Below are 27,950 nucleotides of genomic sequence, written 5' to 3' on the forward strand. Positions count from 1 at the left end.
AATGCATTTATCTCACCCACCATCTCCATTGCCTCAAAGATCAAGGAGTCCCCATAACCTGGGCCCAACCAAGTTCCACCTGGCCTCACCTCACTCCAGTCTACCCCATGATGTTCTCCTCTCATCACAAAGTATCGCACAGGTTGATTATACATTGATGGAGCCAGGAGCATCACCGATGCTTACAAATGCTTTACAGGGGTCTTACTCCACCAATGCTTACAACTCACCTGTACAAAGACCAATGTCCCCACAGCTACAACAAAAAGTCTTCTCCCAAAATCTTCCTCAGCAACTACCATTATCCCCAAATATGGGACGCAGACTCCAAAATCCTTATCTCCAAAACATTGGAAACATTTCACCATTACAATTAATCCCTTCACCAATACCTGATGGGCAAGGGGAAGGTACCCAGCAAACTCAAATGGAAAACTCTCTAGGCAATGTAGGTCTATCTACTGCTTTAATGCAAGACTCGCAATTACCAAGTGCCCCATATTCATCTCCTTTGCAACGAAATGTTAACACTTTTACAAATGTCCGGGCCCCCCCTCAACATGGAGCCTCTGCAGCCCATTTTGTTCTTTCAGCGCCACACTTGTCCTCAGCAATGCTTAGGCCACAGTCACATAATACTTCTTTAGCATCTTCTTTACAGCGACACCTCTCCCCCGCTCACCTTCCTACCACATCTCAGCAGGGAGGTTTTAGAGGTAGCTCCCCACTTCTTTCTGGTAGACTGCAGACATCTGCCATCCAGGGATCCACGTTCAGGCTCCCAAGTGGCACTTTGGGAATGTCTCAAGCTTCCGTTGAGTCTCCAAACAGGAATGAAAGTACAGGTGGTGGTGTTCATCTCTCATATTCAGCACTTTCAGGTGCCCTGCAAAACCCAAGTCTACGTCAGGCAAACTATAAACTTCCCAATAGCCCTTTGGTCAGAAACAATACGGCAAGCCAGCCATCTTCTTCTGCTCTGTCCTCTGCTCTTCTAAATGCAAATGTTCGATCGGCTTCTTATCGATTACCAGATGCTTCCCTTCTGATGCATCCAAGAAATAAGGCAGAAAATGCTGAGAGTGTCCTGTCATCGCCTGGTTTGTCAAATGCTCTGACAAATGCTAACCTTCATAAGGCAAAGTTTCAGCTCCCAGAGGGATCATCTCTATTTTCAAAAAACAAACCTCAAGCCCCATCCAGTCCTTTTCTTTCTGGTGCCTTGTTGAACACCAATATTCGTGGAGCTTCTTACAACATCTCAAACACCTCTTTATTCAAGAAGCCTGGAACTGCTGAGACTTCTCAACAACAATCGCTTGATCTTTCAAATGCTCTCCGGAATCAAAACCTGAAGTCTGCCACTTATCGTTTGCCGGATGGAACTTTAATGACCCGTTCCCAGGCTAATACAGGACCTCAGTCCCTTGAACTGTCCAATGCTCTATCAAAGAACCAAAACCTCCGTGGAGCAAAATACCGTCTCCCTGATGGTAACATCATGACAAGACTTGGTGCCCCTAGCACTCCACAGCCCCGTTCTCTTAACCTCTCTGGTGCTTTGAAGAGCACTCACCTACAGGGAGCATCCTTCCGCCTGTCGTCCTCATATGCTGTAGTATCACCCCAGGTCCAAGAAGCTGGGCCTGAGCAGCACTGGGCACAGGGCTCCGGTGCTGAATTAGGGATGCAACAAGATGTGGATGTGTGGGGGACAGAGAGAATTCTCCCTCATGGGACAGTCCAGAACCTTAATAAGTGGTCCATGTACAGAGATGGAGAGCTTCTGGAGCCCCAAATTCTGATTGGACAGACACATGAGGGGGCACAACCAGAAGAGTGGAATCTCAACAGGGAGGGGGAACCAAAGGGAAACTGGTTTGATAAGGTAATATCCAAATTGAATTATGTAAAAAAAAAAAAAAAAAAAATGATTTTTGAATGTGATATCTTTTTCTACAGACCAACAAATAAACTAGAAAGATGGTTTTGGACTCAGAATGAGGACTTTGAATAAATCATGTTTTATTTCTTCCACACAAAAAATCCTTCAAACTAAACACATTTTTGTTTTTGCTTTCTATTTTTGTGTATTTGCACTATGCCCTTACTTGTGGGTTTATGTACTTGTTTTTAGATGTACTCAATTAGAAGCATGCCCACCATAACTCACCGGGAGCAGAGGGAGGAAGATGGTGTGGAAGACATGACACAGTTGGAGTAAGTAAAATATCTCTTTCAGCCTAACTCTTCTTAGTAAACCAAGCAAGTCAGGGTTAGTTGATTTTGTTCCAAAAGTGTTTTTCAACCTTTTTAGAGCCAAGGTAAATGTTTATTCTGAATAAAAAACACAAGCCAAAAAATATCACTGACTGAAAATGTAAAAGAATACACACAAAGAAAAAAGGAGAATAGTCTTTTGTGATCTTTAATATAATCAGTGTGAAACCTTGACCTGTTGGAATGAACAAAGCTGGTAAAGCTTCAACGAACATTGATTCAACTCTAAAGTGAATGAAAGTGGGGCTACATGGTGGTGTAGTGGTTAGTGTTCTCAACTCACAGAGAGAAGGCCCTGGCTTGAATTCCAGCCTGAACCTTTGAGTGTGGAATTTGCATGTGTGCACTTTGTACATAGGCGCTGGCTTCCTCCAAAAGTCCAAAAATATACTTCATAGGTTAATTGGTTACGCTAAAGCAGGGGTGCCCACATTTTTTTGGCATGCAAGCTACTTTTGAGACAGTTTAAATGACTAATTATTAACTAAGAATTCAAAAACTACTAAGAGTTAATAAATCTTTGCGAGGAGATAGAGTTTTTTGTGTATATTAATAATATTTCTGTAGTAATATATGATTAGGGTAGATAAGGCATTCTATTATGAAAACAAAAAGTAGCGACAATTGCGTTTCATGCTCTGCTGTAAACCGTGTAATGGGGGGGAGCATGACGATTCTAAAGCGCGGCTGGCTAAACCACGGCTGAGCGAACGGGGGTTCCTGCTCCGTGGGCATGTCTTGAGATGCTTGTGCTTCAGAAAGACACTGCTGCCTTAGTGGGCTCGGATCCATCGTGCAGGGACCGTGGAGCCGGCAGGAGGCGTCATGATGGCAGCAGGCTGGGTCAGATGGAGTGTCTGGACCGAGGGCACTGCCAGATCGAGCTCCTGTGACGGAAACAGAGGTGGTGAGTACCCAAGGGAGGCTTCAAAGGAGACATCCCCGTGGCAGAAGATGGGTGAGTATTATGGGCAAACTCTACCCATACCAGGAACCTGGACCAGTCCGCATTGTTCTGAGTTGCCAGACGTCTGAGTACCGTTTCCAGCTCCTGGTTGGCTCTCTCCACCTGGCCGTTGGACTGAGGATGGTATCCTGATGTTAGACTAGCTTTGGCTCCCAGTGCGGAGCAGAATACCTTCCAGACCTGAGAGATGAACAAGGACCGCAGTCAGAAACAATGTCAGAGGGGATGCCATGATGGCGGAAAACATGGTTGACCAGAATGTTGGCGGTCTCAGTAGCAGTAGGAAGCTGGGGAAGGGGAATGAATTTAGCAGATTTGGAGAAACGGTCAATAATGGTGAAAATAACAGTATTGCCAAGAGAGGGAGGCAGTCCAGTCACGAAGTCCATGGCAATGTGGGACCAGGGACGACCAGGAGTGGACAGAGCGAGCAGATGACCAGCAGGAAGAGAGTTGAAAACAAAAAACAGACACCAGCAAGCCTGATGTGAGTTGAGACGTTTAGCTGATCGTAGGTATCCCAGGTTTTTATGATCAGTCCAAACAATAAATGGTTGTTCAGCCCCCTCCAGCCAATAACGCTATTCTTCCAAAGTGAGCTAGATCGCTTGGAGTTCCCAATTACCAATGTCATAATTTTGTTCAGCTGGTGAGAGTTTACGGGAGAAGAAGGCACAAGGTTTAAGCTTTCCTGAGGACTCTTCTCTTTGGGAGAGAACGGCACCAACACCTGAGTCAGAAGCGTATACTTCCACGATAAGTTGTCTCCAGATATCGGGTTGGATGAAGATAGGAGCAGAAACAAAAAGTCTTTTTTTCGAAGGCTGCATTGGCTTCTGGATTCCAAATGTATGGCTTGATGCTCAAGGTGAGTTGAGTGAGAGGGGTGTCAATACTACTGTAGTTGCAAATGAATCAACAGTAGAAGTTGGCGAAAACCAGGAATTGTTGAAGCTTTTGTCGTATATTATTGTCCCATCTATGGGACAATAATATACCCCAGAAAGGGGACCATGGATACGTGAAACTCACATTTGTCAGACTTAACAAACAGCTGGTTTTCGAGGAGTCTTTAGAGGACGAGACCGACGTAGTGTTTATGCTGAGAAAGGTCTTTAGAATAGATGAATATGTTGTCGAGGTATACAAAAACAAAACAATTGAGGAAGTCGCGAAGGACTTCATTAACGAGCCTTTGAAAAACAGCAGGGGCATTAGTAAGACCAAAGGGCATCACCAGGTATTCATAATTACCCAAAGGGGTGTTAAAGGCTGTTTTCCACTTGTCACCTTCACAAATTTGGACCAGGTGATAAGCGTTATATAGATCCAACTTAGAAAAAATGCTAGCCTCCTGAACGGAGTCAAAAACAGATCTGATGAGAGGGAGTGAGTATTTGTCTTTAACGGTGATTTGGTTGAGTTCACGGTAATCAATGCAGGGTCGTAAAGACTTTTCTTTGTTCTCAACGAAGAAAAACCCTGCACCGACCGGGGAGGAAGAGAGACGGATGTGCCCTGAGGAGAGAGCCTCCTGTATGTAATTTTCCATGGCTGACTTTTCAGGGTCGGATAGATTAAATTATTTCCCCTTAGGCAAGGCAGCGTCATTAAGGAGGTTGATGGCATAATCATAGGGCCTGTGAGGTGGTAAAGCTTTGGCTTTGGCTTGACAAAATACAGTTTTTGAGTCATGGTAACAAGAAGGTACTCTGGAGAGGTCCACGTTATCCACTACGTTGGTAACTGCGGTGGTAGTGGACGGAATAGCGGAGTGGAGGCAGATAGCCAAACAAAACTTACTCCAGCTAGTGATGCGATGAGTGGACCAATTAATGTGAGGGTTATGACGTTTAAGCCAAGAAAACCCTAGAACTACGGGGGTCTGAGGGGATTGCGTGACAAAAAACTGGAGGTATTGTCGGTGACTGCCGGAAGTAAGAAGCAGAACTGGTTTGGTACGGTAAGTAATCCCGGAAAGGTGTTGACCACCTAAACAAGCAGCTTTGATGGGAGAACTAAGGGATTTGGTAGGTAAAGAAAGTCAGGTTACTAAGGCTACGTTCACACTGAGGGCTTAATGCTCAATTCTGATTTTTTTTGAAAATCTGATTTTTTTGCAAGACCGTTCACATTTCCTAGTAAATCCGTGACACGACCCAAACGAGACCCGCATGCGCAGAAGAGTACTCAACTGCGAACGACGTCACTCGTTGTTTGTGGAAGTAGCTAACGTAAACAATGGATGTCAACAGCAGTGTTGTCAACAGTGGAGCTCTTTTTGCATTATTACATTTATTTTCACAAAGGAGCAGCACAATTACAATCTTCTTATTTTAAAAAGGCATTGGAGCCGGGATCGTCTGTACCCACTGGAATGGGGATGTGTATGTGCTGGGGCCGTGCGCGCGTGTGTCTGTGTATGTGTTAAGACAAGAGAGAAGAGAAGAAGAGCACGTGCAGCGAGGTGGGAATGAGGGGGGCAGTGGGGGTGCATTCATGTTGTGTGTCATGGAGGAAGGAGAACGGTAATAAAAGAAGGTTTCCCCATGAATAAATGCTTTTGACTCTTTATTAGCCCGCTTTGGAGAATATGAGTGTCTGAACGGGGAAGTGAACCCCGGAGGAGGATCCGCCTTCGGCCCTGGAGAAGCCGGTCTCCCCCGCGCTTCTGACCACGGTCGGAAAGAGGAACAAAGTAATCGCGGGAAGGTTCAACACCACGCTCGGCCATTTCGCTGGAAATCTTTTCAAAAACCGTCCAGTTGCGATAAGTGTAGCGGCCCCTCTTTGGTCATAAACGACGAGTCGCTTCGAGCTTCAACAGGTGCGTACTTTATTGGTCCTTGTCACAGCCATCCAAAGCACCACGTGTACTTATGCACCGTGAAAACTAAAGAAAAATACAATAAAGAAATTAAAGTTTCACTTATAACAAATTTCACAAAATTAGCTTCACAAAATTAGCATAACAGGCGCCAACATGTTGTGCACCACCAATTAAGGACCTTCGAAACATATTTCCATAAATTAAAATAAGCAATTTCACATTTACTTAAAGAAATACAAAAACCGAAATACAGCATCAATATTTGTACCTCATTCCACTTCCAAAGGGGGTGCTAACTCAAAATGTTGACTCCATGCCAGCGTACCGTCCATGTGCGTGTGTAGCGAACAAGAGAAAGGAAGGAAAATTACGTGCTTCACTGAACAAGGAAGTGTGCATGTCACAAAAGAAAAGCGACCACAGAGAGGCGCTGTGGTGCCACAAAAGGAAGCAGATTAACTATAATGCACATATAGAAAAGAATATTTTCTGTCATTTACAATAAGAGCCCTGGAGTTTGGCCTGAATAGAGCTGTCACCCCAAATATGAATCCAATCGGTGACCTGCTTCTCTTCCACTGACTGGTCTCAGCAGCATCGTCCACCGGTCAGACGACGGTCGCAATTGAAAAGATCGGAATCAGGACGGCATACCCAAGTGGCCTGGGTCGCATTTGAAAAGATTGGATCTGTGTCGTTCAGACTGTCATGAAAAGATCGGAATTGGGTCACATAGGGGCAAAAAAATTGGAATTGGGTCGTTTCAGCCTGCAGTGTGAACGTAGCCTAAGTGTTGATCTGTGAGGCTGTTCTGCGCCAGAATCAATAAGAGCCTTGAAATCAAGAACCTCAGAGTTGTGACAGATTTTAACAGGGACAAAGAGAAAAAAATTTTCGTCAATGTTAACAAATTTCCCCCCCTGTCCACTAACGGGGGGTTTCTGGAACTTGAAGGAAGTGCACATTGAGTCACTAAGTGGCTGTGGTTACCGCAGTAGGAACACAAACCTTCTTCTTTGCGTTTTTGTCTTTCTTCCGCAGTTAATTTTGAGTGTCTGACCTGTGTGGGTTTCCCTGTGATCTTACGAGGGGACTCGAGTCCTGATGGAGGAGGAACGTTGGTCGTTGGGGTGCGGAAAGAAGCGTTAGCTGACCGCTTACTGTTTAGGTGACTTCGTTCGGCCTGGCGTTCACGAACCCGGACATCCGATCAGAGTGCTGAAGTGACAAGATCTTCAAAATGGTTAGCTTCTGGCTGAGAGCATAAATGGTCCTTAATGTTATCATTAGGTGACTGGTAAAAAATTCCTTTGAGTGCGGTATCGGGCCAGCCTGCTCATACCGCCAGGATCCGAAAATCAATAACATGGTCACTGATCGAACGATCGCGTTGCTTGAGGCTCAACAATCGTCGGATAGCTTCTTCCTGCTTGCGGGGCTGGTCAAAAACTAGGCAGAATTCTCTTGTGAACCGGTCAATGGGTAAGTGGGAGATGTGATTAGCGGCCAGAAAGGCTTGATGCTGGAACCCCGAAGGAAAACAAGAGAGTGTAAGGTAAGTTAGATGATTTATTGCTGTGGGATGCAGATCCAATGGCGAGGATGACGCCTGAGGATTGCAGATGAGTAACAAGGTGAGAACCGGGGAATCTTGACTTTGAGTCGTGGCTTGGCTGGAGGGTTTCTGTAATGGCTGAGCTGGAGGGATGGCATAAACAGGAATCCTGGCGTGATCGAGGAGGACTGATAACTCTGGAGTGAATCCCAGGTAAACACTCGTGGTGTGTATTTCCTGAAAACAAGGCATAGGAAAATATTAACAAGAGGTAAATCTTCAAGAGCGAGAACATAAGTGACCTGAATATGCACCATGGAGGAGCAACGAACTGGCGATGAATGCTGGGGCTGGATCTCCTTAAGACTGCTGGAGGGTGATGAGTTGAGTGAATACAGCTGGGAATCCTCAGTAGCAGAGCAGAGAGGGGACGATCTACCCACGTCCTTCATGATTGACCGGTCGATAGCGATCGATGTAATGAGCACCCCTGCTTTAAAGTGTCCCTAGGTGTGCATGTGAGTGTGTGGCAATGCAACCTGTTCAGGGTGTACCCCGCCTTTTCCCAACAGTAGCTGGGTTGGTTACAGCTACCCCATAACCCTGAAAGGGATATAGCAGGTTCTGAAGATGGATGGATGGATGGATGGATGGATGGATGGATGGATGGATGGATGGATGGATGGATAAAGGAAAAGATTCTCATATGAGACTAATGAAGAATGGTGCTTTTTATTTCAGTGCTTGTCAGACAAGCAAAATTTTTAACACTTCTCTGTCTTCTTTCTTCCAGTGAGATGCATGAAGTGGCTGTACTGCTGAATGTACGCAAAAGGTTTGAAAGAGAGCTAATTTATGTAAGTGCATAAAGAACATTCTCAAATGGAGATAAAGACATAATCAATTTATGTATGGTGTCATAATTCCATCTTTGTTTCATACTTCAGACCTACATAGGCAGCATTCTGCTTTCGGTGAACCCTTACAAGATGTACAACATCTATGGGACAGATATGGTACTGTTGTACAAAGGTCACACTCTAGGAGAGAACCCTCCGTAAGTCCTCTGTAACCAATAAGCTTATCAAAGCAAATTTTAAAAAAAATGTCTTTTTTGGTAATACAAATACAAGGACAATGTACACTCACTGGCCACTTTGTTAGAAACACCTTGCTAGTACAGGGTTGGATGCCCTTTTGCCTTTGGAACTGCCTTAATCCTTGGTGGCATTAATTCAACAAAACATTCCTTATAGAGTTTGGTCCATATTGATATGATGGCATCACGCAGTTGCTGCTGATTTCCATGATGCCAATATCCCATTCCACCACATCTCAAAGTTGCTCTATTAGGTTGAGATCTGGTGACTTTGGAGGCCATGTGAGTACAGTAAACTCATTGTGTTGTTTATGACATGGCGTGTTATCCTGCTGGAAATAGCCATCAGAAGATGAGTTCACTGTGGTCATAAAAGGATGGACATGGTCAGCAACAATACTCAGGTAGGCTGTGGTACTGTAACCATTTCCAGTTTGTACCAAGGGGCCGACAGTGTACCAAGAAATATCAGTGGGGCAAAAAAGGTATTTGGTCAGCCACCAATTGTGCAAGTAGTCCCACTTAAAAAGATGAGAAAAGCCTGTAATTTTCATCAAAGGTATACCTCAACTATGAGAGACAAAATGAGCAAAACAAATCCAGAAAATCACATTGTCTGATTAAAAAAAAATAATTGTAAATTATGGTGGAAAATAAGTATTTGGTCAATAACAAAAGTTCAACTCAATACTTTGTTTGGCCCACACTTTCATGGAGATATCCTCTTGAGCAGTGATTTTTTGGGGTTGTCACTGGGCAACACAGACTTTCAGCTCCCTCCAAAGATTTTCTATGGGGTCGGCGTTGCCAGATAGAGGCCCAAAAGTCCTCTAAACAGCTTTTTTTCTCACTTCATGTCTTTTCAGTGCAGCTGTATGTCAGATTTAAACACTAAATTAACATTTGATAAATGTGGAATATATTAACTATTTAATGTCAAGTGAGGAGATGTAAAAAAATGTCAACAATGCATTAAAAAATAATTAAGCATTACATTTTTAGCATACGCTGAGTAAACTAAAGGCACAAATTCAACCCAGTGTACATACGATTGCAAGATCTGCCATGAGGCTGTGTTCCATGTGCTGCTTCACCTCGCAGTCTGCGCTGTAACTGAACAAGAAATACGCAAAATACACAGATTTGAGGGACAATAAAGATTATAATGATACATGTAAATTGCATTTATAGAACAGATTAGTGAACACATTTATTTTATTATTAGTTGCTCATGATTGTGAGGACGAGACGTGTTTGCTACTGTTTCACGTGCTTCCTTTAACAGCATGTCCCTGGTTGAAAAGTATTTTGATGAGGAATAAAACTGCTGAATTGACCCCCAACCCGCCCAAATTATGTCAACCCACCCAAAATAATTTCTTAAACTGGCTAGGCCACTCCAGGAAAATGCTTCTTACAAAGCCACTCCTTTGTTACCCAGGCAGTGTGTTTGGGATTGTTGTCATGCTGAAAGATCCAGCCACATTTCATCTTGCTGATGGAAGGAGGTTTTCACTCAAGATCTGATGTTACATGGCCCCATTCGTTCTTTCCTTTACACGGATCAATCGTCCTGGTCCCTTTGGTGAAAAACAGCCCCAAAGCATGATGTTTCCAGACATCCTTTGCACAACACGATGTCTGCGGAGTTAAAGGCTCCTTTCACTGCGCTGCAGGACAGAGCGCTTTAGGAACTCATTTGTCCCTTCAGCTACCAGGCTGTTTAATGTGTGTGTTTTGGTGCCGGACACCTGGATATTTCTCCCTTGGTAGATAAATAAAGTTTTTTCTGTCTGTCTGTCTGTCTGTCTGTCTGTCTGTCTGTCTGTCTGTCTGTCTGTCTGTCTGTCTGTCTGTCTGTCTGTGTTTCTACCCCCATGCTTTACAGTATGTGTGTTGTTCTTTAGATGCAACTCAACATTCTTTCTCCTCCAAACACCACGAGTAGAGTTCTTACCAAAAAGTTCTATTTTGGTTTCATCTGACCATAGCACATTCTCCCAATCCTCTTCTGGATTATCCAAATGCTCTCTAGCAAATTTTATATAGGCCTGTACATGTCTGGCTTTAGCAAATGGTAAATGGTAATGGTAAATGGCATATACTTATATAGCGCTTTCTACCTTCTTACGAAGGCCCAAAGCGCTTTACAGTCACAGTCCCATTCACCCATGCACACACACATTCACACACTGATGGCGGCTCCGCTGCCAAACACTGGCGCCAACCTCCCACCAGAGGCAAGGTGGGGTTCAGTGTCTTGCCCAAGGACACTTCAGCACATGGGCGTGCAAGGCGGGAATCGAACCTGCAATCTTACGATCATGAGTCGACCGCCCTACCACTGCACCACGGCCGCCCAGGGACATGTCTGTCAATGCAGGATTTGAGTCCCTGGCGTAGTGTGTTACTAATGGTAGCCTTTGTTACTTTGGTCCCAGCTCTCTGTAGGTCATTCACTAGGTCCCCCCGAGTGGTTCTGGGATTTTTACTCACCGTTCTTGTGATTATTTTGACCCCACGGGGTGAGATCCTGCAGGAAGCCTCAGATGGAGGTAGATTATCAGTGGTCTTGTACGTCTCCAATTTCCTAATAATTTCTCCCACAGTTGATTTCTTCACACCAAGCTGTGCAGATTCAGTCTTCCCAGCCTGGTGCAGGTCAACAATTTTGTTTCTGATGACATCTCTTTGGTCTTGGCCATAGTGGAGTTTGGAGTGTGACTGTTTGAGGTTGTGGACAGGTGACTTTTATAGAGAAAATGATTTCAAACAGGTACAATTAATAGAGGGAACGAGTGGAGGACAGAGGATCCTCTAACAGAAGTTGTAGGTCTGTGAGAGCCATAAATCTAGCTTGTTTGCAGGTGACCATATACTTATTTTTCACCACAATTTGCAAATCAATTATTTTCAAATCAGACAATGTGATTTTCTGTATTTCTTTTTTCATTTTGTCTCTCATAATTATGGTGTAATTAGAATGAAAATTAAACGCCCCTGTCCTCTTTTCACGTGGGAGAACTTGCACAATTGGAGGCTGACTAAATACTTTTTTGCCCCACTGAATCCTCACACCACCACCCTGAACCGTTGATACAAGGCAGGATGGATCCATGCTTTTATGATGCTGACGCCAAATTTGGACGCTACCAAATGTCATAGCTGACCAGGCATCCTTTTTCCAGTGTTCTATTGTCCCGTTTAGTGAGCCTGTGCGAATTGTAGCCTCAGTTTCATGTTCTGAGGTGACAGGAGTGGCCCCCGGTGTGGTAATCTGCTGCTTTAGCCAATCTGCCTCAAGGTTGGATGTGTTGTGCATTCGGTTGTAACCAGTTATTTGCCTTTCTATGAGCTGCAACCTGTCTGGCATCCACAAGGAATTTCCACCCATAGAACTGCCACTCACTGGATATTTTCTGTTTTTTGGACCATTCTTTGTAAACCCTAGAGATGGTTGTGGGAAAAAATCTCAGTAGATCAGTAGTTTCTAAAATACTCAGACCAGTCCGTCTGGCACCAACTATACCACGCCACGTTCAACGTTACTTAAATCCCTTTTCCTCCCCATTTTGATGCTCAGTTTGGACTGCAGCAGATCATCTTGATCATGTCTATATGCCTAATTGCCTTGAGTAGCTGCCATTCGATTGGCTTATTAGAAATTTGTGTTAGTAAGCAGTTGGACGTGTGCCTAATAAAGTGTTCAGTGAGTGAATTGGATTGGTTAGATTGTTTTACAATTAAATTCAAATATGTTTCTTGTCTTTTAGGCATTTGTTTGCTATAGCAAACGCTGCCTATTCTAAAATAATGGATGCCAAACAAAATCAAGTCATATTAATCAGGTAAAAGATCATTTTGCTTCCATTGTAAAACTTACACATGTGCACTATAAGGTGTTTTTTCTGCATTCTACATGCTTTAGTGCTGAAACAGGATCAACCACTGCTGAAAAATGTATTTATACTGTTGGCATGTAAGGACAGTTAAAGTATAATTAAATAAATAAAACCACTCTGAAATAAAAAGATATTTCTATAGATGAACAGACTGAAAACACCCATTTAAAAGGGACATCTGTGAGGAAAGTCCAGCCAGGTCTGGGCCAGAGCCAGATGTTTAAGAGGTGTATAAATGTAAGTGTACGAGTCTGAACTTTTGTTTGTGCTTATCAGTGAGTGTGTGCAAAGAGCTAACTGAGGTCTGGTGTTTAGTGTCCATTGTTGGCCCAGTTTTTTCGCTCAGCGGCCTGAGAGCTGTAACCTTATGCTGGAAAGTGGTAAAGACGTCAAAGATGTGCCCACACACAACTCTGTCCTCATTTAGAAAAGCTTACATTACTCAAGTATTCAGTGCTAAGCCTTTTGTAAAAGGTCCTGCTTTTTTTTTTGGCAGAGATGAAGTACTGTATGCCTGTGAATTCAGCTTAAGCAAAAGTTGAATTAGAGTCTTTTCAAATGTGAGATTAAAGCAGTCGCACTTGTCCAAAACAGTTAGAGCAGTCACTACCTTCTGCACCAGTGGAGAGGTAATGAGGATCAGATGAACACTGTGTGAATAATAAACGTCTGCGCTAAAAGTGCAGATAATGGGTTTGCTTAGAGAACTAAAATAGACTTACAATTAAAATTGGATCAGAATCACCTTTTTCTGTGGATGTCAAAAACCAACATTCTGCACTTGTTGATGCTGCAAAACAATAGTTTTTAATGACTAATATTCACATTTTTCACTTGAAACTGGGAGAAAACTGCTGTGCATTTGTTTGTCATATTTGTTGACCCCTGCCTGTGTTTTAGTGGGGAAAGTGGGTCAGGAAAAACCGAGGCCACCAAACTTGTTCTCCGTTTCCTTGCATCTGTTCATCACTTGAACAACCTTGCACAACAGGTAAGCACGTCCAATGTAAAACAAAAAGATTAGACGTCCATAAAAAAAAAAGACAAAGATTCGCATTAGGTAATGCCAATGTCCATAATGCTCCTTTTTTCTTTCTTTTTTCTCCAATGCTTTTTTTGGATGCAGATTGAGGTAACTGCATTCCCTTTACATTTTGTAACTTTTTGCATTTACAACAGCTAGAGTTGTAGAGATGTTCTTTTAATAGATTTTCTCTGCAGCTCGCTAAAAAAAGGTTTCATGGTTTGTTTGTATGTTATTTTAATTAATTTATTTCCAAAATAAACTGCATTATTCTGTCTAAAAAAACCTGCTACAATGAGGTTTTTTTTAGCTACCATTTTAGGCGTTTTTAACATGTTCTTGGGGCATTTTTCTGATGATAGAGGACATATATACAAATAATAAGTTCAAAATTGCTTTTCTGAGTATTTCTTTATTCAAATCATTGTGAATCAGAAGCAGGCAAAAAAACGATAACTTACATTTGAAAATAACCACGTTTGTGACATAAAAAAATACACTGGGTGGGCCACAAGCTCCCTGCTCCACTCCATTCTGATGCATCGACTTGTAGACGAATAGATCCATGTTCGTCTTCGTTTTCACGGCTGAGCTGACATCTGGCTCAAAACTGTACAGCTGGACTGCTCGGACCAGTGATGTTAAGTTGGGGATGTCTAAGCTAGCAGAAGAGGATGTAAACAGAGAGCTCTCAATCATAGGTGATAGAAGGGGGGGAGGGGGTGGCTCCGTGCCAACTGTCCTGCCCACACCTCAGTGGGGAATTTCTGATGAACTCCTGCCGCTCTGCAGAAACTATGTATTAAAATATGAGACAAGTTTTTTGATTTTTCTCTAAAAATGGCATAATCATATTTAAAAGACAATAAGGAACACTATGAAAATAAATCAAAAGATAATTGGAGTGGGACCTTAAGGACTGCTCATGGTTTCTGCCTGTTTGTGTTGGAAACACACAGAAATTCAACAGCAGTTTTTCTTCAAAATGCACAGATAAAGAGGTAATTGTCGGGTCACTCAACCTCTATTAGAATCTTTGACTCAGGAAAAAACTGATTTGGTTTTTGGCAAGTATTTGTCAAACATTTTATTGGATTACTATTGAAAATGAGCCGGTTTAGCTCGTGCTGGTTTGCGGCACCTTCCGTCCGTGAAACCAGGGTTCGACTCCGGGCTGCTCCCTGTTCCCTTCTTTACTTCTGTGCCGGTCCCAAGCACGGTTGCTTTGAGAGGGTTGCGTCAGGAAGGGCATCCGGCGTAAAACATTGCCAAGTTTACCATGCGACTCGTTCGCTGTGGCGACCCCTGATGGGAAAAGCCGAAAGAGAAACAACAACAACAACAATTGAAAATGACTGAGGACGATCAATTTTCATTCATTAAGGTTTCACTGGAGATACAAGATTTAAAAATTTTTTTTTAATATAAGATTTAAAACAATTTAAAACAATCATTTTATTTGTGTGTAAAAAATTAAGTTCTCATAGTTTTAGGTGACAAAGCGGCTGAGTTTGATGTTCAGATTGAAAGTACCTCAAGCACAACAGGAGGAAGAAACCAAGAATAGACTTTAAAGGACATCAAAGAAAATCTTCTAGAGAGAACAAGAGATGAGACAACAGTCAATGAAAGGGGAAAACAATTGTTGAAAGGAGACAGATTTGTTTTTTACACTTAAAAAAGTCAAATTGAAGGGCCTATACCATGCCAAATCGATTTTTTTTTTAGCTTTTAAGTGTATTATTATGTTTATTCTTCTCTAAAAGAAACCCCAGAGCGGTATTTTGATCCATTCACGCATTTCTGTATAAGCCTCTAAAAACCTGTGCTCCAAGCATCCAGCTCCTCTTAACCCACGAAAACCAGCGGGTTCTCCTGACCCGACGTGGATAAGTAAAAAGAGCCCCTTCCAGGAAGAGTCTGCACTGCCAGCACCTCCCCCAGGCTAACACACACTTTCTCCCCTGAGCCAGCGCTGATTGTCAAAAACTCTTTCCTTTTATGTTCACAATAAACACATCCATCTTTTCAAAAGCTTATATGTTGTTTGTTTTCATGGGCAATACGCAGACACGCTGCCGAGACTGACTCTAGGTTGATGTCATGAAATGGGTGGCAGGAGCGAAAGCTGGTGCCTCAGAGATCGAGTCATCTTACTTTCGAGTTGGAAAAGAACTCAGGAAAATAACTAATATTTATTTAAAAATTATATCTTTTGTGTGCCAAATGTAATATATTATCATATACAGTATAGACCAAAAGTTTAGATACACCTTCTCATTCAAATGAATGGGAAGGTGTGTCCAAACGTTTGGTCTGTACTGTATATGGACATTGTTTACTATAAAAGGCTTAAAAATTGCATGGTATAGACCCTTTATATAGTACTTATGTAGTTTCATCCGTCGCTTCTGTCAGTGGACACTTTTTAAATATTTCTGTGCAAAAATGAATGCAGGAGCAGTTCATAAGATTGATATTGATATTCTTGTAATTATTTATTTTTTGTCTTGTCCTTTTAAAGTATATGTCAGAAAGAAAATATTATTATCATCATTATCATCAATGTTCTGAACTGCGTGTTTGATAACCTGACAGATACTTGAGGCAACTCCTCTACTGGAATCCTTTGGAAATGCCAAAACTGTGCGAAATGATAACTCCAGTCGCTTTGGGAAATACATAGAGGTCTTTTTAGAAAAGTAAGTTTAAAAAAAACTATTATTAATAAGTTTATACAATCAATGTTTTCATTTTTATTTAAATATATTTTCTTCCCCCTTTTTGTCTCTTCATTGATGCAGTGGTATAATCTGTGGTGCCATAACCTCTCAGTATCTACTGGAAAAGTCCCGAATTGTGTTCCAGGTGAGACAAATGCAAGAGGTTTATAAAATGGGTCTAAATATTAACTGACTGGGATAAATATGTGTCTGCTTTAGGCCAAAGATGAGAGGAACTATCACATTTTTTATGAGATGCTGGCAGGTCTTCCTTCTCAGCAGAAGCAAGCTTTCTATCTGCAAGAAGCTGAAACCTACTACTATCTCAATCAGGTACAGAAGGAAGCAGGGGTCATGACCATTTAGACTGAGATTTGTCAGCTTGCTCTTTGCCTGTTTTTTCTCTTAGGGAGGAAATTGCAGAATTATGGGAAAAAACGATGGAGATGATTTCAGGCGTCTGCTGTCAGCCATGGAAATCCTTCACTTCAGCCCAGAGGAGCAGTCTGCCATCTTTAGAGTTCTGTCCTCCATATTGCACTTTGGCAATGTCTACTTTCAAAGATATGAGGTAACATTAACATGCATTCCCTTTGAATTTAATTTCCCACTCTTTTTAGTAACTTACTAACTTTACTAACTGTGATGTGATGAATTTTTTGTGCGATTAGTTAATTGTGTAAATAACTAATCGAATTAATCTATTTTAATAACAATTATTTTGAACCTAATAATTGCTGTAAAAAGACTCGTTTTTAAATATTTTCATTTAAATTGTAACATTGTGGTGCAGTAAAAGATCAAATTACTACTAAAAGAATGGCTTTATGAAATTTCTTAATATAACAGGCTTCCAATCTTTACTTTAAAAAAAAAAACACAAGAACGAAACATCAGGTCCAGAGTGCTTAAATTTAACACATAAAAACGGTAAGACTTTTTTGAGCAATCCAAAAGATATTGACCACCAGCTAAAAAATTAAATCCATAGTATATGGATTTAATAAACAAACTGCTGTAACAGATCTGCAACAGATCTGCTTACACTGGCCCTGCGACAGACTGGCGAACTGTCTAGTTTGTCCCCTGCCTTCGCCCAGTAGTGGCCGGGATAGGCTCCGGCAGCCCTGTGAGGGGTAAAACGGCAGAAGATGAATGAATGAATGAATGAATGAATGAATGAATGAATGAATGAATGAATGTGAATATGTGTTGAAGTACCCTCCGCGTACCCCAATAATTTATGATAACAACACCTCATTGGGCTTTCTCTCTTATAGCTGTGGCGTTGTGGGCTTGTTTGCGTTAGTTATGTAAATAACTACAAAGTTGCACATTGATGACATCAAAGCAGCAACACTGCGTGTACAGCGTACACAGGTACACAGCCAGCAAGACATGCACTGGGAGCAATTTAGGAGGCATTTTGAGTTGTGTTTTAATAAAACGTTAATAATTAAACATTTGGACCTCTGCTTTTTTATGTTTTAGAACATGAGAATAGTCATAGATTAAAAATGAAATTAATGCAATTAAAAGAAAATAACGTCTTAATTTGTCTGTTGTCTGTAATCATGAGTAACATGATAATGTGACACCCTTAATTTCAGATGATTTTTGATGAACTGATCAGACATGTCTGTTGCACTACAGAATGATGGCCAGGAGGTGGCCTCAGTGGTCAGCACTCAGGAGATTCGGGTCGTGGCTGAGCTGCTGCAGATCTCACCAGAAGGACTCCAGAAAGCCATCACCTACAAAGTGACAGTCAGTATCTAAACAGTCCTCAAGTGCTTTTTTTGTCTAAAAGGAGAAAAAAAAGTATTTTAAAGACTTTCTTTCATTCCTGTCCTTTTTCATTTCACTTCAGGTCAGAACTTTTCTTTTTTTCAAATGCTGACTGCTAATGTGGCAGAACGCCAGCCCCGCTCACTCACATGTGCTTACTTTAAAGGCCATTGTGTGGCCCCCAGTGTCGCTTACGCAGACACAATGGGGGCCACATGTGTTGCTGCCACACACAGAGTGGAAGAAAGATGAACAAGAAATAAACAAACTGCTGCAACAGATCTGCTTACACATGGTCCAGGGCCTTCTAGATTTTGGTGCTGGTTCTTTTAAAGGCCCAGTCTAACCTCTGTCTCCTATTTGAGAAGTGATTCAGCAAAATGCAATCAAATTAGGCCATGAAACTGTAATCTAACTTTTATTTTTAAACATTTTACACTGTTATTTTTTCAGTATTTCAAAAAACTAATTTATGTTTTTATAATAATCACATATTTTGCTCCTTTTCAGCATTCTGATAAAACTGTTTTGGGTGGGCATTGATGCAAGCTCTCCTCTGATCTGAATATAGAAGAACTAAACCTCTTTTTCGTGCTTTCTGTATTAGCTTTTCTGTATTAATAAATAATTTAGAGGCTAATTTTATACATATTGTAACATCTGGCTGGACATAATGATAAGTTCGAGATGTCTGAGGTCTTTCCAGGAATCTGATGTAGCCACTCCTCCAGTTTGGGGTTACTGCCCCGAGAGCTCCATTACCCCGGGGACCACTGTTACCTTTACCTTCTATGCTTTCTCCAGTTTTCTCTGAGTCCCTGGTATTTCTCCAGTTTCTTTTTTTCTTTCTTTTTTTTCTGTTTTCTTTTAAGTTGTCCTGTCCAACAGCTGAGAGCTGAAGGCCTTTTGTCTTGGAAATATTTTATTTTTAATATAGAGGTTACGAAACTTCTGACACACCAGAGGTATGTCTGAATAAACCCCTTTTGTGATCTAGACCAAACTTTATTAATCTTAATCATATTTGTGACATTTTTGTGTTGGACTGGACAGAAAAGGAAAGAAAGGAAGAAGAGAGAGAGGGATAGGAGGGTGAGGGGGGAGGGGGATAAAACCATGAAGCTGCATAAAGCAACAAGTTACTAGATGTTTATAATCATTACGGTTATGTTCCGATGTAATACAAATCTAGAAGGGGCGGTGCCTGTCCACACTCACACTCAAATGTTATAAACATACCTGTTGGCTCCAAAAATGTTCACACGTCAACATGTACACAATACAACAAACGTTCACACACGCATACTTATGCATTCAGACTAACTAGCGTGAAACATTTCCTTCAGTCACGCGAACTATAAAACTATTTGTGCAAAGGTGACCTCACACCTGTGCTTAAGTGAGTGTTTATGTTCTTTTAAGGTGGAGAATGGAATGTAAAAAGAAAGAGGCCCAGTATTCCCCACACCAAGAACCCCGCCGCAGCAGCAGCGGCAGCGAGGACCCCCCAACACCTGCATGGTAGCAGATAGATAACAACTGCCCGCAGAGAAATCACATCAGCCACCCAGACCAGGGCCAGCAGTACTGTCACAGGGCCCCCCAATGGCAGAGAGCAGGGAGGCAGGGGGACAGAGAGTGCAAGCTCCAGCCCAACCAGAAGAGTGCTGGGGAACCAGAGGACCCTGATGGATAGTGGGCTACTGGAACAAGACGGAAATGGAGTAGATGTGAGAATAAGGTTCTGTCGGAATGCTCCTACTCAAGTAATCCTACCCAGAGAGGTTACAATCAGGTCAGAGAGGACGCTATACCACACTCCCAACCTGAACTTGGGGACACAGTCCCAAATAACTACTGTTACGCTGAGTGAGGCAGCATCTGACCTAAAAGAAAAGATCTTGTCTAGAATGAACACCAGGCAACCCCGACACCAAGTACAACGGTTAAGTGATGTTACACCTGAAAACTTCCTGGAAATTGTTAATGAAGCATTAAGGGGAATCCCTAACAGGCTGTTCGCAACTTAACCTGTGAAATAGTAAGCTCATTGGCAGTGTCAAAACATCAAACCAGACCCACCAAAACTGGAAACTGAAGAGTACTGGACAAGTAGGCTATATTAGAGAAAGTGGCAGCTCATAACAGCTATGCTTAATAGCTATTCTCTCTGAGAAAAGAACATAGCAGCCTCCCTGAAAGAGTCGAGTAACCATCACAGTGGCAGACATCCAAGAAAGAGTCTCAGGTATGAAGAACTGGACAGTACTGGGCCCTGAAATGAACATGCCAACTGACTAAAGACACTCACTCTTGGCAGCCCAAATGAACCAGCTGCTAAGAGATGGGACTCACCCCAAATGGTTAACAGAAGGTAAATGATCCTGATCCAGAACGATCTCTCAAAGGGTGCAGTACCATCCAACTACCGGCCAATAACCTGTCTCACCACAACATGGAAGCTCATCTCAGGCATCATTGCAACCAAAATAAACCTGTGCATTGATCAATACATGATAAACACACAGAAGGGCATTGGTAGAGACTCCAGAGGAGCCAAACATCAAATCCTGGTTGACAGAACAGTCACTCAAGACTGCAGGTCACGACACACCAACCTGAACACAGCCTGGATTTATTACAAGAAAGCCTATGACTCAGCCCTGCACACGTGGATCACTGAATCCTTGGAGCTGTACAACACAGGACTGTAAGAGCCCTTCATATGAAACTCGATAAAGCTGTAGAAAACCACCCTTGAAGCCAATGACAAGCCACTTGCACAAGTGTCCATCAAATGTGGGATATACCAAGGTGATGCTCTGTCACCACTACTGTTCTGCATAGGTCTGAACCCCCTCAGCCAAATAATCAACAAGACGGGGTATGGATACCGACTCAAAATTGGACCAACATCAGTCACCTCCTCTACATGGATGACATCAGCTATATGCTGAGAGCGAGCGTGACATTGACTCCCTGATCCAAACCACCAGGATCTACAGTACTGACATTGGGATGTCATTCGGGCTCGAGAAATGTAGCTGGACGGTGACAAAGAGAGTCCAGGTAGTCCACACAGCAAGTGTCTCACTCCCAGAAGGAACAATAGCAGACATAGTACCTTGGAATTCCGCAGCCAAATGGCAACCTGGAGCAGCCAACAAGGAAAGCTGCAACAGCTAAATACCTCCAATGAGTAAGGCAAGTCCTGAGAAGCCAGCTGAATGGCAAGAACAAGACCCGGGCAGTGAACAGCTACGCACTGCCAGTAATCAGATAACTTACAGGAATACTAAGATGGCAAAAGGAAGAGATACAGACCACGGATGTTAAGACACAAAAGCTTCTCACCATACATGGTGGGTTCCATCCCGAATTCAGCACCCTGAGACTGTATGCTAGCCACAAGGAAGGAGGCAGAGAACTAGTGAACATGGAAGCCATTATCCTGGATGAAACATCCAAGATGCATGAATACATCAAGCTTAAGGCACCAACTGACAGTGTGCTCAGTGAATGTCTCAGGCAATGGATGACAGATCCTCATGGGAGGACAAACCCCTGCATGGGATGTACAACTGGATCATAACTGAAGTGGCTGATATCAATGGCTAGAAAGGGCTGGCCTACAGGACAGCACTGAAGCACTCATCCTGGCAGCTCAGGAACAAGCCCTGAGCAACAGAGCGATAGAGGCTCAGATCAACCACACCAGACAAGACCCAAGGTGTAGGCTATGAGTAACTGCAGGGTGTAAGATGCTGGCAGGGAAAGCATACATGGAGCGCCACAATCAAGTGGCTGGAATAATAATATAATAGTGTGGAGAATATGGAGTGGGATCCCTTAGGTCAAATTCGGAAACACCTACGATAGTGGTAGAGAATGAGAGACCATAGATCCTGTGGGACTTCCAGACTGATTGGATGGTAATGGCGAACCAACCAGACATTGTAGTGGTGGATAAAGAACAGAGGAAAGCCGTTGTGGTGGATGTGGCAGTGCCAAGTGATAGGAATATCAGGAAGAAGGAAGGAACATGAGTAAATGGAGAAATACCAGGGACTCAGAAGAACTGGAGAAAGCATTGTAGGTGAAGGTGACAGTGGTACCCGTGGTAATTGGAGCACTCTGGGCAGTAGCTCCCAAGCTGGAGGAGTAGCTACAACAGATCCCTGGAAAGACCCCAGACCTCTCAGTCCAGAAAAGCGCAGTGATAGGAACAGTTAAGATACTGCGCAGGACCCCTAAGCTCCCAGGCCTCTGGTAGAGGACCCGAGCTTGGGTGAGAAAACACTCGCGGAGGGTGAAAGGGCATTTTTTTTAATATATATACAGTATGTATGTACAGTACAGACCATTCATTCATTTGAATGAGAAGGTGTGTCCAAACTTTTGGTCTGTTCTGTATATATAAGTGAAAAACCATCCACGGAATCCAGGGTGTGAGAGGGCGTTTATTTTGTTTTTATTTTTTTATACATACATGCTAAAATGTTTCAGCAGAGCATCTGAGAAATTCATACAGAAATATGTTAATTGTAATCATTGTGTGTTGTCCTGTAGCATATTTAAACTTAACGATTTGCTTAAAGACTTGTGTGCCTGTGGGAAAACTGGCAAAATGTATAAATTCAAAGCAACAAAAACTTAAAAAAATGCAGATATTACTTAACGAATAAAAACAAATATAATGAAAGATTTGTTATGAATTCATGAAATCTTAACATCTTTATTGGTCCTGTTTTTTCTACAGGAAACTATGAGGGACAAAATCTACACACCTCTGACTGTAGAAAGTGCCGTTGATGCTAGGTAAGATATTAGATATAGCTTTCAGTACGTTCATGCTTTGCATTTTCAAGATTTCTTTAATTAATCATTTGGTTCAAACAATTTAAAAGCAATTTATTTCCATGCATTCCTTTAGTTTTATTTTATTATTCATTTTTGCTTCAAATAAACTTCAACAAATTTTAATTCTTTGACTTATTTTACTGCAAATACTACATTTTCCATACGTTGACATGCAAACATTTTTTTCTTAGAGATGCTGTTGCCAAGATCCTGTACTCGCTTCTCTTCCACTGGTTAACAGAGAGAATCAACGCTCGGGTGTATCCCATGCAGCACACACTCTCTATCTCCATCCTGGACATTTATGGATTTGAGGTTTGTTGTGTCAGCAAAAAAAAAAAAAAAAGCCATGTGTCATACCAAAAATTGTTCTAAGTAAAAGAAGACTTTTGTTGGAAACAACTCACAGTTTCATCCAGTAAAAACAGTAATACTCTTTGTAGCAAATGCAATCATTTCTACGCTTAGTTAGTTAAAATATTGTTAATTTTCCAGCTTGTTTGAAATATATTTTCATTTGGAAAAACCTTAAATTACAGACTCGCTGTTCCTAAGAGACGAGTAAGTAAATTATCAAGCCAAATAGAAAAATCAAAATGTTTGTTCATATCAATTAGAAACTTTCATGTTAGCCACTAAGAATAGGATTCCAAGCAGTGAATTAATATACACTTTTAGTTCTTAAAGAAATCTTGTTGAACACCATTTGGGTTACGACAGCAAATCTGCTTTCACTGATACGTACAGGTTGTTTTTGGCAGAGATTTTAATGGCAGATCCCGTGACACAAACACCATTTTTTTTCTGAGCCGGGGACTAGGACAGGGGGACCCAGACTTTGGGCCCCTAGTGGCTACATAGTTAGGAAAGGGTAAAGGGTCTTGCCTAAGGACCCTTAAGCTGCGTTCACACAGAATGCGATTTGCACACCAAATTGGCATCGGCTGTCTCTCTTACGCTTGCTCCCTGTCCAAAAATGCGTATGTAATAGAGCAGGGTTGAAACTAGTTGAACGTTCTGAGCTTAATAAATCAATAATAAATCGATAAAAGTAGAGATTGAACTTTTATGCCTTATATAACAGCAGTAAATAGCAAAGTCTAGTAGCTTGATGGTAACATATAATGAAATTTCTCATTGGACGGCTAATGCTAACACTCGTTTAACCTAAACATACATTGCTGACTAAATGAACATCTTTATATATATATACTATGAACATACTACAAATTTTCCAAACACTTGAAAGTAAATTTTTTTTAAAAAAGTAACTTTTTGTGGTATAGAGCACTGTTTTTTTCTCAGACGCCCTCCATGTAACACTGTATAGTGACATTGATTAGAGAGATTGGTTCGCTTTTTTCCTCTTTCCTTTATTTCTGGTCAGATCTTTTTTTTTTTTTTTGGACAAATAGCCCTGAGATGAAAAGCTGTTGAAACAACTTTACGCTTTTGTTTTGGAGCAAAATAAAAAATAAAAAAACCCAGATAAAGGAATACATTTTGTTATTACCTACCTTTCCAAAATTAGTTTAAATGTTCATCCTAGTTAGAAATCACACTAAAACTGCTCCTGGTGTAGAGAGAAACTGAAGGTGCAGCTCATTACCAGCAGGGGGGAGTATGTATTTACTGACCACATCATCCATCTCACTATTTGTCCATTCTTGACATAATCTGGATAGGTACTTTAATACAAAAATTCTAAGAGTCTGTGTGTGTGTGTGTGTGTGTGTGTGTGTGTGCGGTTGGCAACAGGACCTGGCCTTCAATAGTTTTGAGCAGCTTTGCATTAATTATGCAAATGAGTACCTGCAGTTCTTCTTCAACAGGATCGTCTTCAAAGAGGAACAGGTGAGTCACCCGAGGAAACTCTTCATCAGTGCAGCTGTTATTTAAAAAATCCAATTAGTATTGGAGAATATTCTAAAGCCGCAAATATTGATATGAATTCATCCAATAAAGAGTTCACAGAAAAGTACTTGATAAATCAGATATGATCTCCGTGCAGGAGGAGTACAACAGGGAACAAATCCCATGGCAGAACATCACTTTTAGTGACAACCAACCCTGCATCGACCTCATAGCCTCTAAGCCTCATGGGATATTGAGGATTCTGGATGATCAGAGCTACTTCCCTCAGGTGATGAGGATCTGAGCTGTACTGCAACATCTGTCATAAACAGATGCAGATACTGTGTGTATGACAGACAATTAAAACATGCTAATTTGTTACTAGGCAACAGACCACACTTTTCTCCAGAAGTGTCACTATCACCATGGCAACAACCCTCTCTATATGAAGCCAAAGATGCCCATTCCAGAGTTCACCATCAAGCACTTTGCTGGTCAAGTCACTTATCAGGTAGAGATCAGCACATGGAATCTTTGCTAAATTGAATATCTTCTTATTTTTAAATGTTCTTCTACGTTTTTAAATTGCATTATCCAGGTTTACAAGTTTCTGGATAAAAACCACGATCAGGTCCGACAGGATGTTCTGGAGTTGTTCATTCAGAGCAGAAACAAAGTAAGCAGAAAAGAAATCCCCACATGGACATAAAAGATTGCACTTTCCCTCCTAAAAATAAAGTAAAATCTCTGTGTCCAGATGGTTTCAAACCTTTTCTTGGCACATGGAGAAGCCATCAGCCATTCAAGAGGAGGCCACAAGAGGAAGAGCAGCTCGGTCACCAGAAAGTACCAAGCTCCCACCGTCAGCAGCAAGTTCCAGCTGTCGCTGCTGGAGCTAGTTGAGAAGATGGAAAGGTGCCGTAAGTGTACTGACCTTGTTATGTCTACAACTCAAATATTCACTTTCCCCCTTTTGTTCTAGGTGCAACCCCTTTTTCGTTCGCTGCATTAAGCCAAATAGCATGAAGGTAAATCTGCAAACATTGGTTTTGGTCTCTGACTGAACTGGTATTTTGGATAGTTGATCCGAGCTGCTGTCTATTTCTGCTTAGCAACCAGGCATGTTTGAGGACGACCTGGTCAGCAGCCAGCTGCGCCACTCTGGGGTCCTGGAAACAATCAGGATCCGTAAAGAGGGATATCCAGTTAGGATGCCATTCTATGTCTTCCTGTTTAGGTAATATATCGTAAAAACATTCAAACACTCAGTCAAGCTTTTGTTTTGCTTTAAAACAAAAACTCAGTTCATCTTTTGAACTGTTTTCTAACTACCGGTAACCTAACAAATGTTTTGTATAAAATTGTTGCTTTAAGTGTTAAGCATGAACGTATTGTTTTCTGTTGCGAGATGCTGCAGGCCTTCCATAGGACTGCTTATTTCTTAAAAAACTGCTTATTTCTTAAATAGGAAAATCATGAAAGTATTTAAGGATATATTACATGTTAAAATTTTCAGTTTATAATACTCGTGTGTCTTTACATGGATCCTCCTCAGGTATAAGTCCTTGGTTGGACTTAAAGAGCTTCCAGCAGCAAATGGGGAGAACTGTGTCATTTTGCTCAGCAAACTGTGTCCTCTCCGGCCAGGAGTCTATCATGTCGGGGTGACAAAGGTGAGGTAAAAAGAAATCTGCTTCTGAAGATGGACAAATTGCAAGTTGCACAAATTGTTTACATAAATTGTCTTTGAGCTCAGTTGTTCCTGAAGGAGGACGTCTACCAGTTGTTGGAGTGTAAAAGGGATCGATCACGTGAACTGGCCGCTCTCACGTTGCAGCGCTACGTCCGCATGTTTTTTGTCAGGAAGCGCTTCATCGACTTCCGCAAGAAGATCATCAGGTTTCAAGCTCAGTGCCGCGGCTTCCTGCTCAGGTGAGACAGAGACGGTAAAGACCTTCAAATGGTTTGAACCACAGCTAATACTTTGAATGCTTACTTTTTACTGCTCCACAGAGGTCAGTAGGTCAAAAAAGGGAATTTTCAACAAAATACTACTGGAAAACCTAAAATATCTTGTTTTGTTTTTTATTTGAAGATAAACTATAAGTTTTTAAATCTAAGGTTGAATGTTATTAATGGAGAGAAAATAGCTTAACCAGATTTGTGTAGACGTAATTCTTGATTTGTAACTCATACAATACATTTTGTGTGTAACTGTGTGTTGCAATATTCACATGTACACTCAAATTTCAGTAACTTACAAATAGCTCTGGTCTCCAATCACGAGGATAACAGAAAGCGCCAGGTCCTTCTTGACACCCAGAGACCGGAGAGAGTCGATCGGATCTCTCCACAGTGAGTACCTGCATCAACCCGATCTGCTGTGATTGGGGACCAGAGCTCGGGGAAGAGCTTCGTGCTGGTGGCGCTGTCGAGCAGCACTGCTAAGAGGGAGCGATGAGTTTTGAAATTTTTTTTTTAAGTGATGAGTGTTCTCAATGCGCATATTTAGACTTTTTAAAATCTAATTATTGGGGCTTACCTGTTTAAGAAAGTGAAAGATTTTACCAGATATTATTCACAATCTAAGTTCAAAGCGACTGATAAGAAAACTCTGGTGACCCGGCATTCTGGCAGCCTTTAAAAACATCATCTATGCACAAATCTGGAGACATGAAAGGAGTCTCAAAACCCCTCGTGCAGTTGTAATGCTGATCTGTGCATATATGTGGTTTTGTGTGTATTAGGCAATTGTTACGAAATATTTAAAGATTTGTATGCACAGGAGTTGTTTTGAATTTTGTAGATAGTTTTAAGCTGGTTGATTGTGTTTTGTATCTGTAAGTTTTTGATATTTGAGTGTACATGTGAATACACAATTGCAAGTACACACAAGTACGCACAAAATGTATTATACATGGTACAAATCAAGAATTATGTTCACACAAATCCAAAGTTACACACTAACAGGCAGACACAAGTTACAAATCTGTATTAGGCGGATACAAATGTTTTGAGGACCATTTTCTCTCCATAATTGTTACCTTAAAATTAAGTCTTTTTATCCT

At 41.7% G+C, this 27,950-nt stretch overlaps 2 protein-coding genes across 2 annotated transcripts in view; both read left to right on the plus strand.

Annotated features, from left to right (window-relative positions):
• Positions 1–2,155: 2,155 nt before the first annotated feature.
• On the plus strand, positions 2,156–26,914 carry LOC110015436 (unconventional myosin-XV-like). The gene is made up of 20 exons (XM_023957944.1): positions 2,156–2,220; positions 8,426–8,489; positions 8,580–8,689; positions 12,505–12,579; positions 13,534–13,639; positions 16,256–16,359; positions 16,462–16,525; positions 16,600–16,713; positions 16,790–16,951; positions 18,034–18,147; positions 22,928–22,986; positions 23,220–23,343; positions 24,787–24,882; positions 25,040–25,171; positions 25,268–25,393; positions 25,481–25,558; positions 25,640–25,797; positions 25,865–25,910; positions 25,995–26,119; positions 26,438–26,914. The coding sequence occupies exons 1-20, from the start codon at positions 2,156–2,158 to the stop codon at positions 26,562–26,564; spliced, it is 2,049 nt and encodes a 682-aa protein (XP_023813712.1). The 3' UTR covers positions 26,565–26,914.
• The window catches only part of LOC101162685 (unconventional myosin-XV), a 36,959-nt gene continuing 35,740 nt past the window's right edge, over positions 26,732–27,950 (plus strand). Inside the window, exon 1 of the mRNA XM_023957945.1 lies at positions 26,732–26,814. Coding sequence (XP_023813713.1) covers positions 26,732–26,814 — 83 coding nt within the window. The remainder of the gene's footprint in view (positions 26,815–27,950) is intronic.

Source organism: Oryzias latipes, chromosome 8 (assembly GCF_002234675.1).
Source record: "Oryzias latipes chromosome 8, ASM223467v1".
Classification (NCBI taxonomy): Eukaryota; Metazoa; Chordata; class Actinopteri; order Beloniformes; family Adrianichthyidae; genus Oryzias; species Oryzias latipes.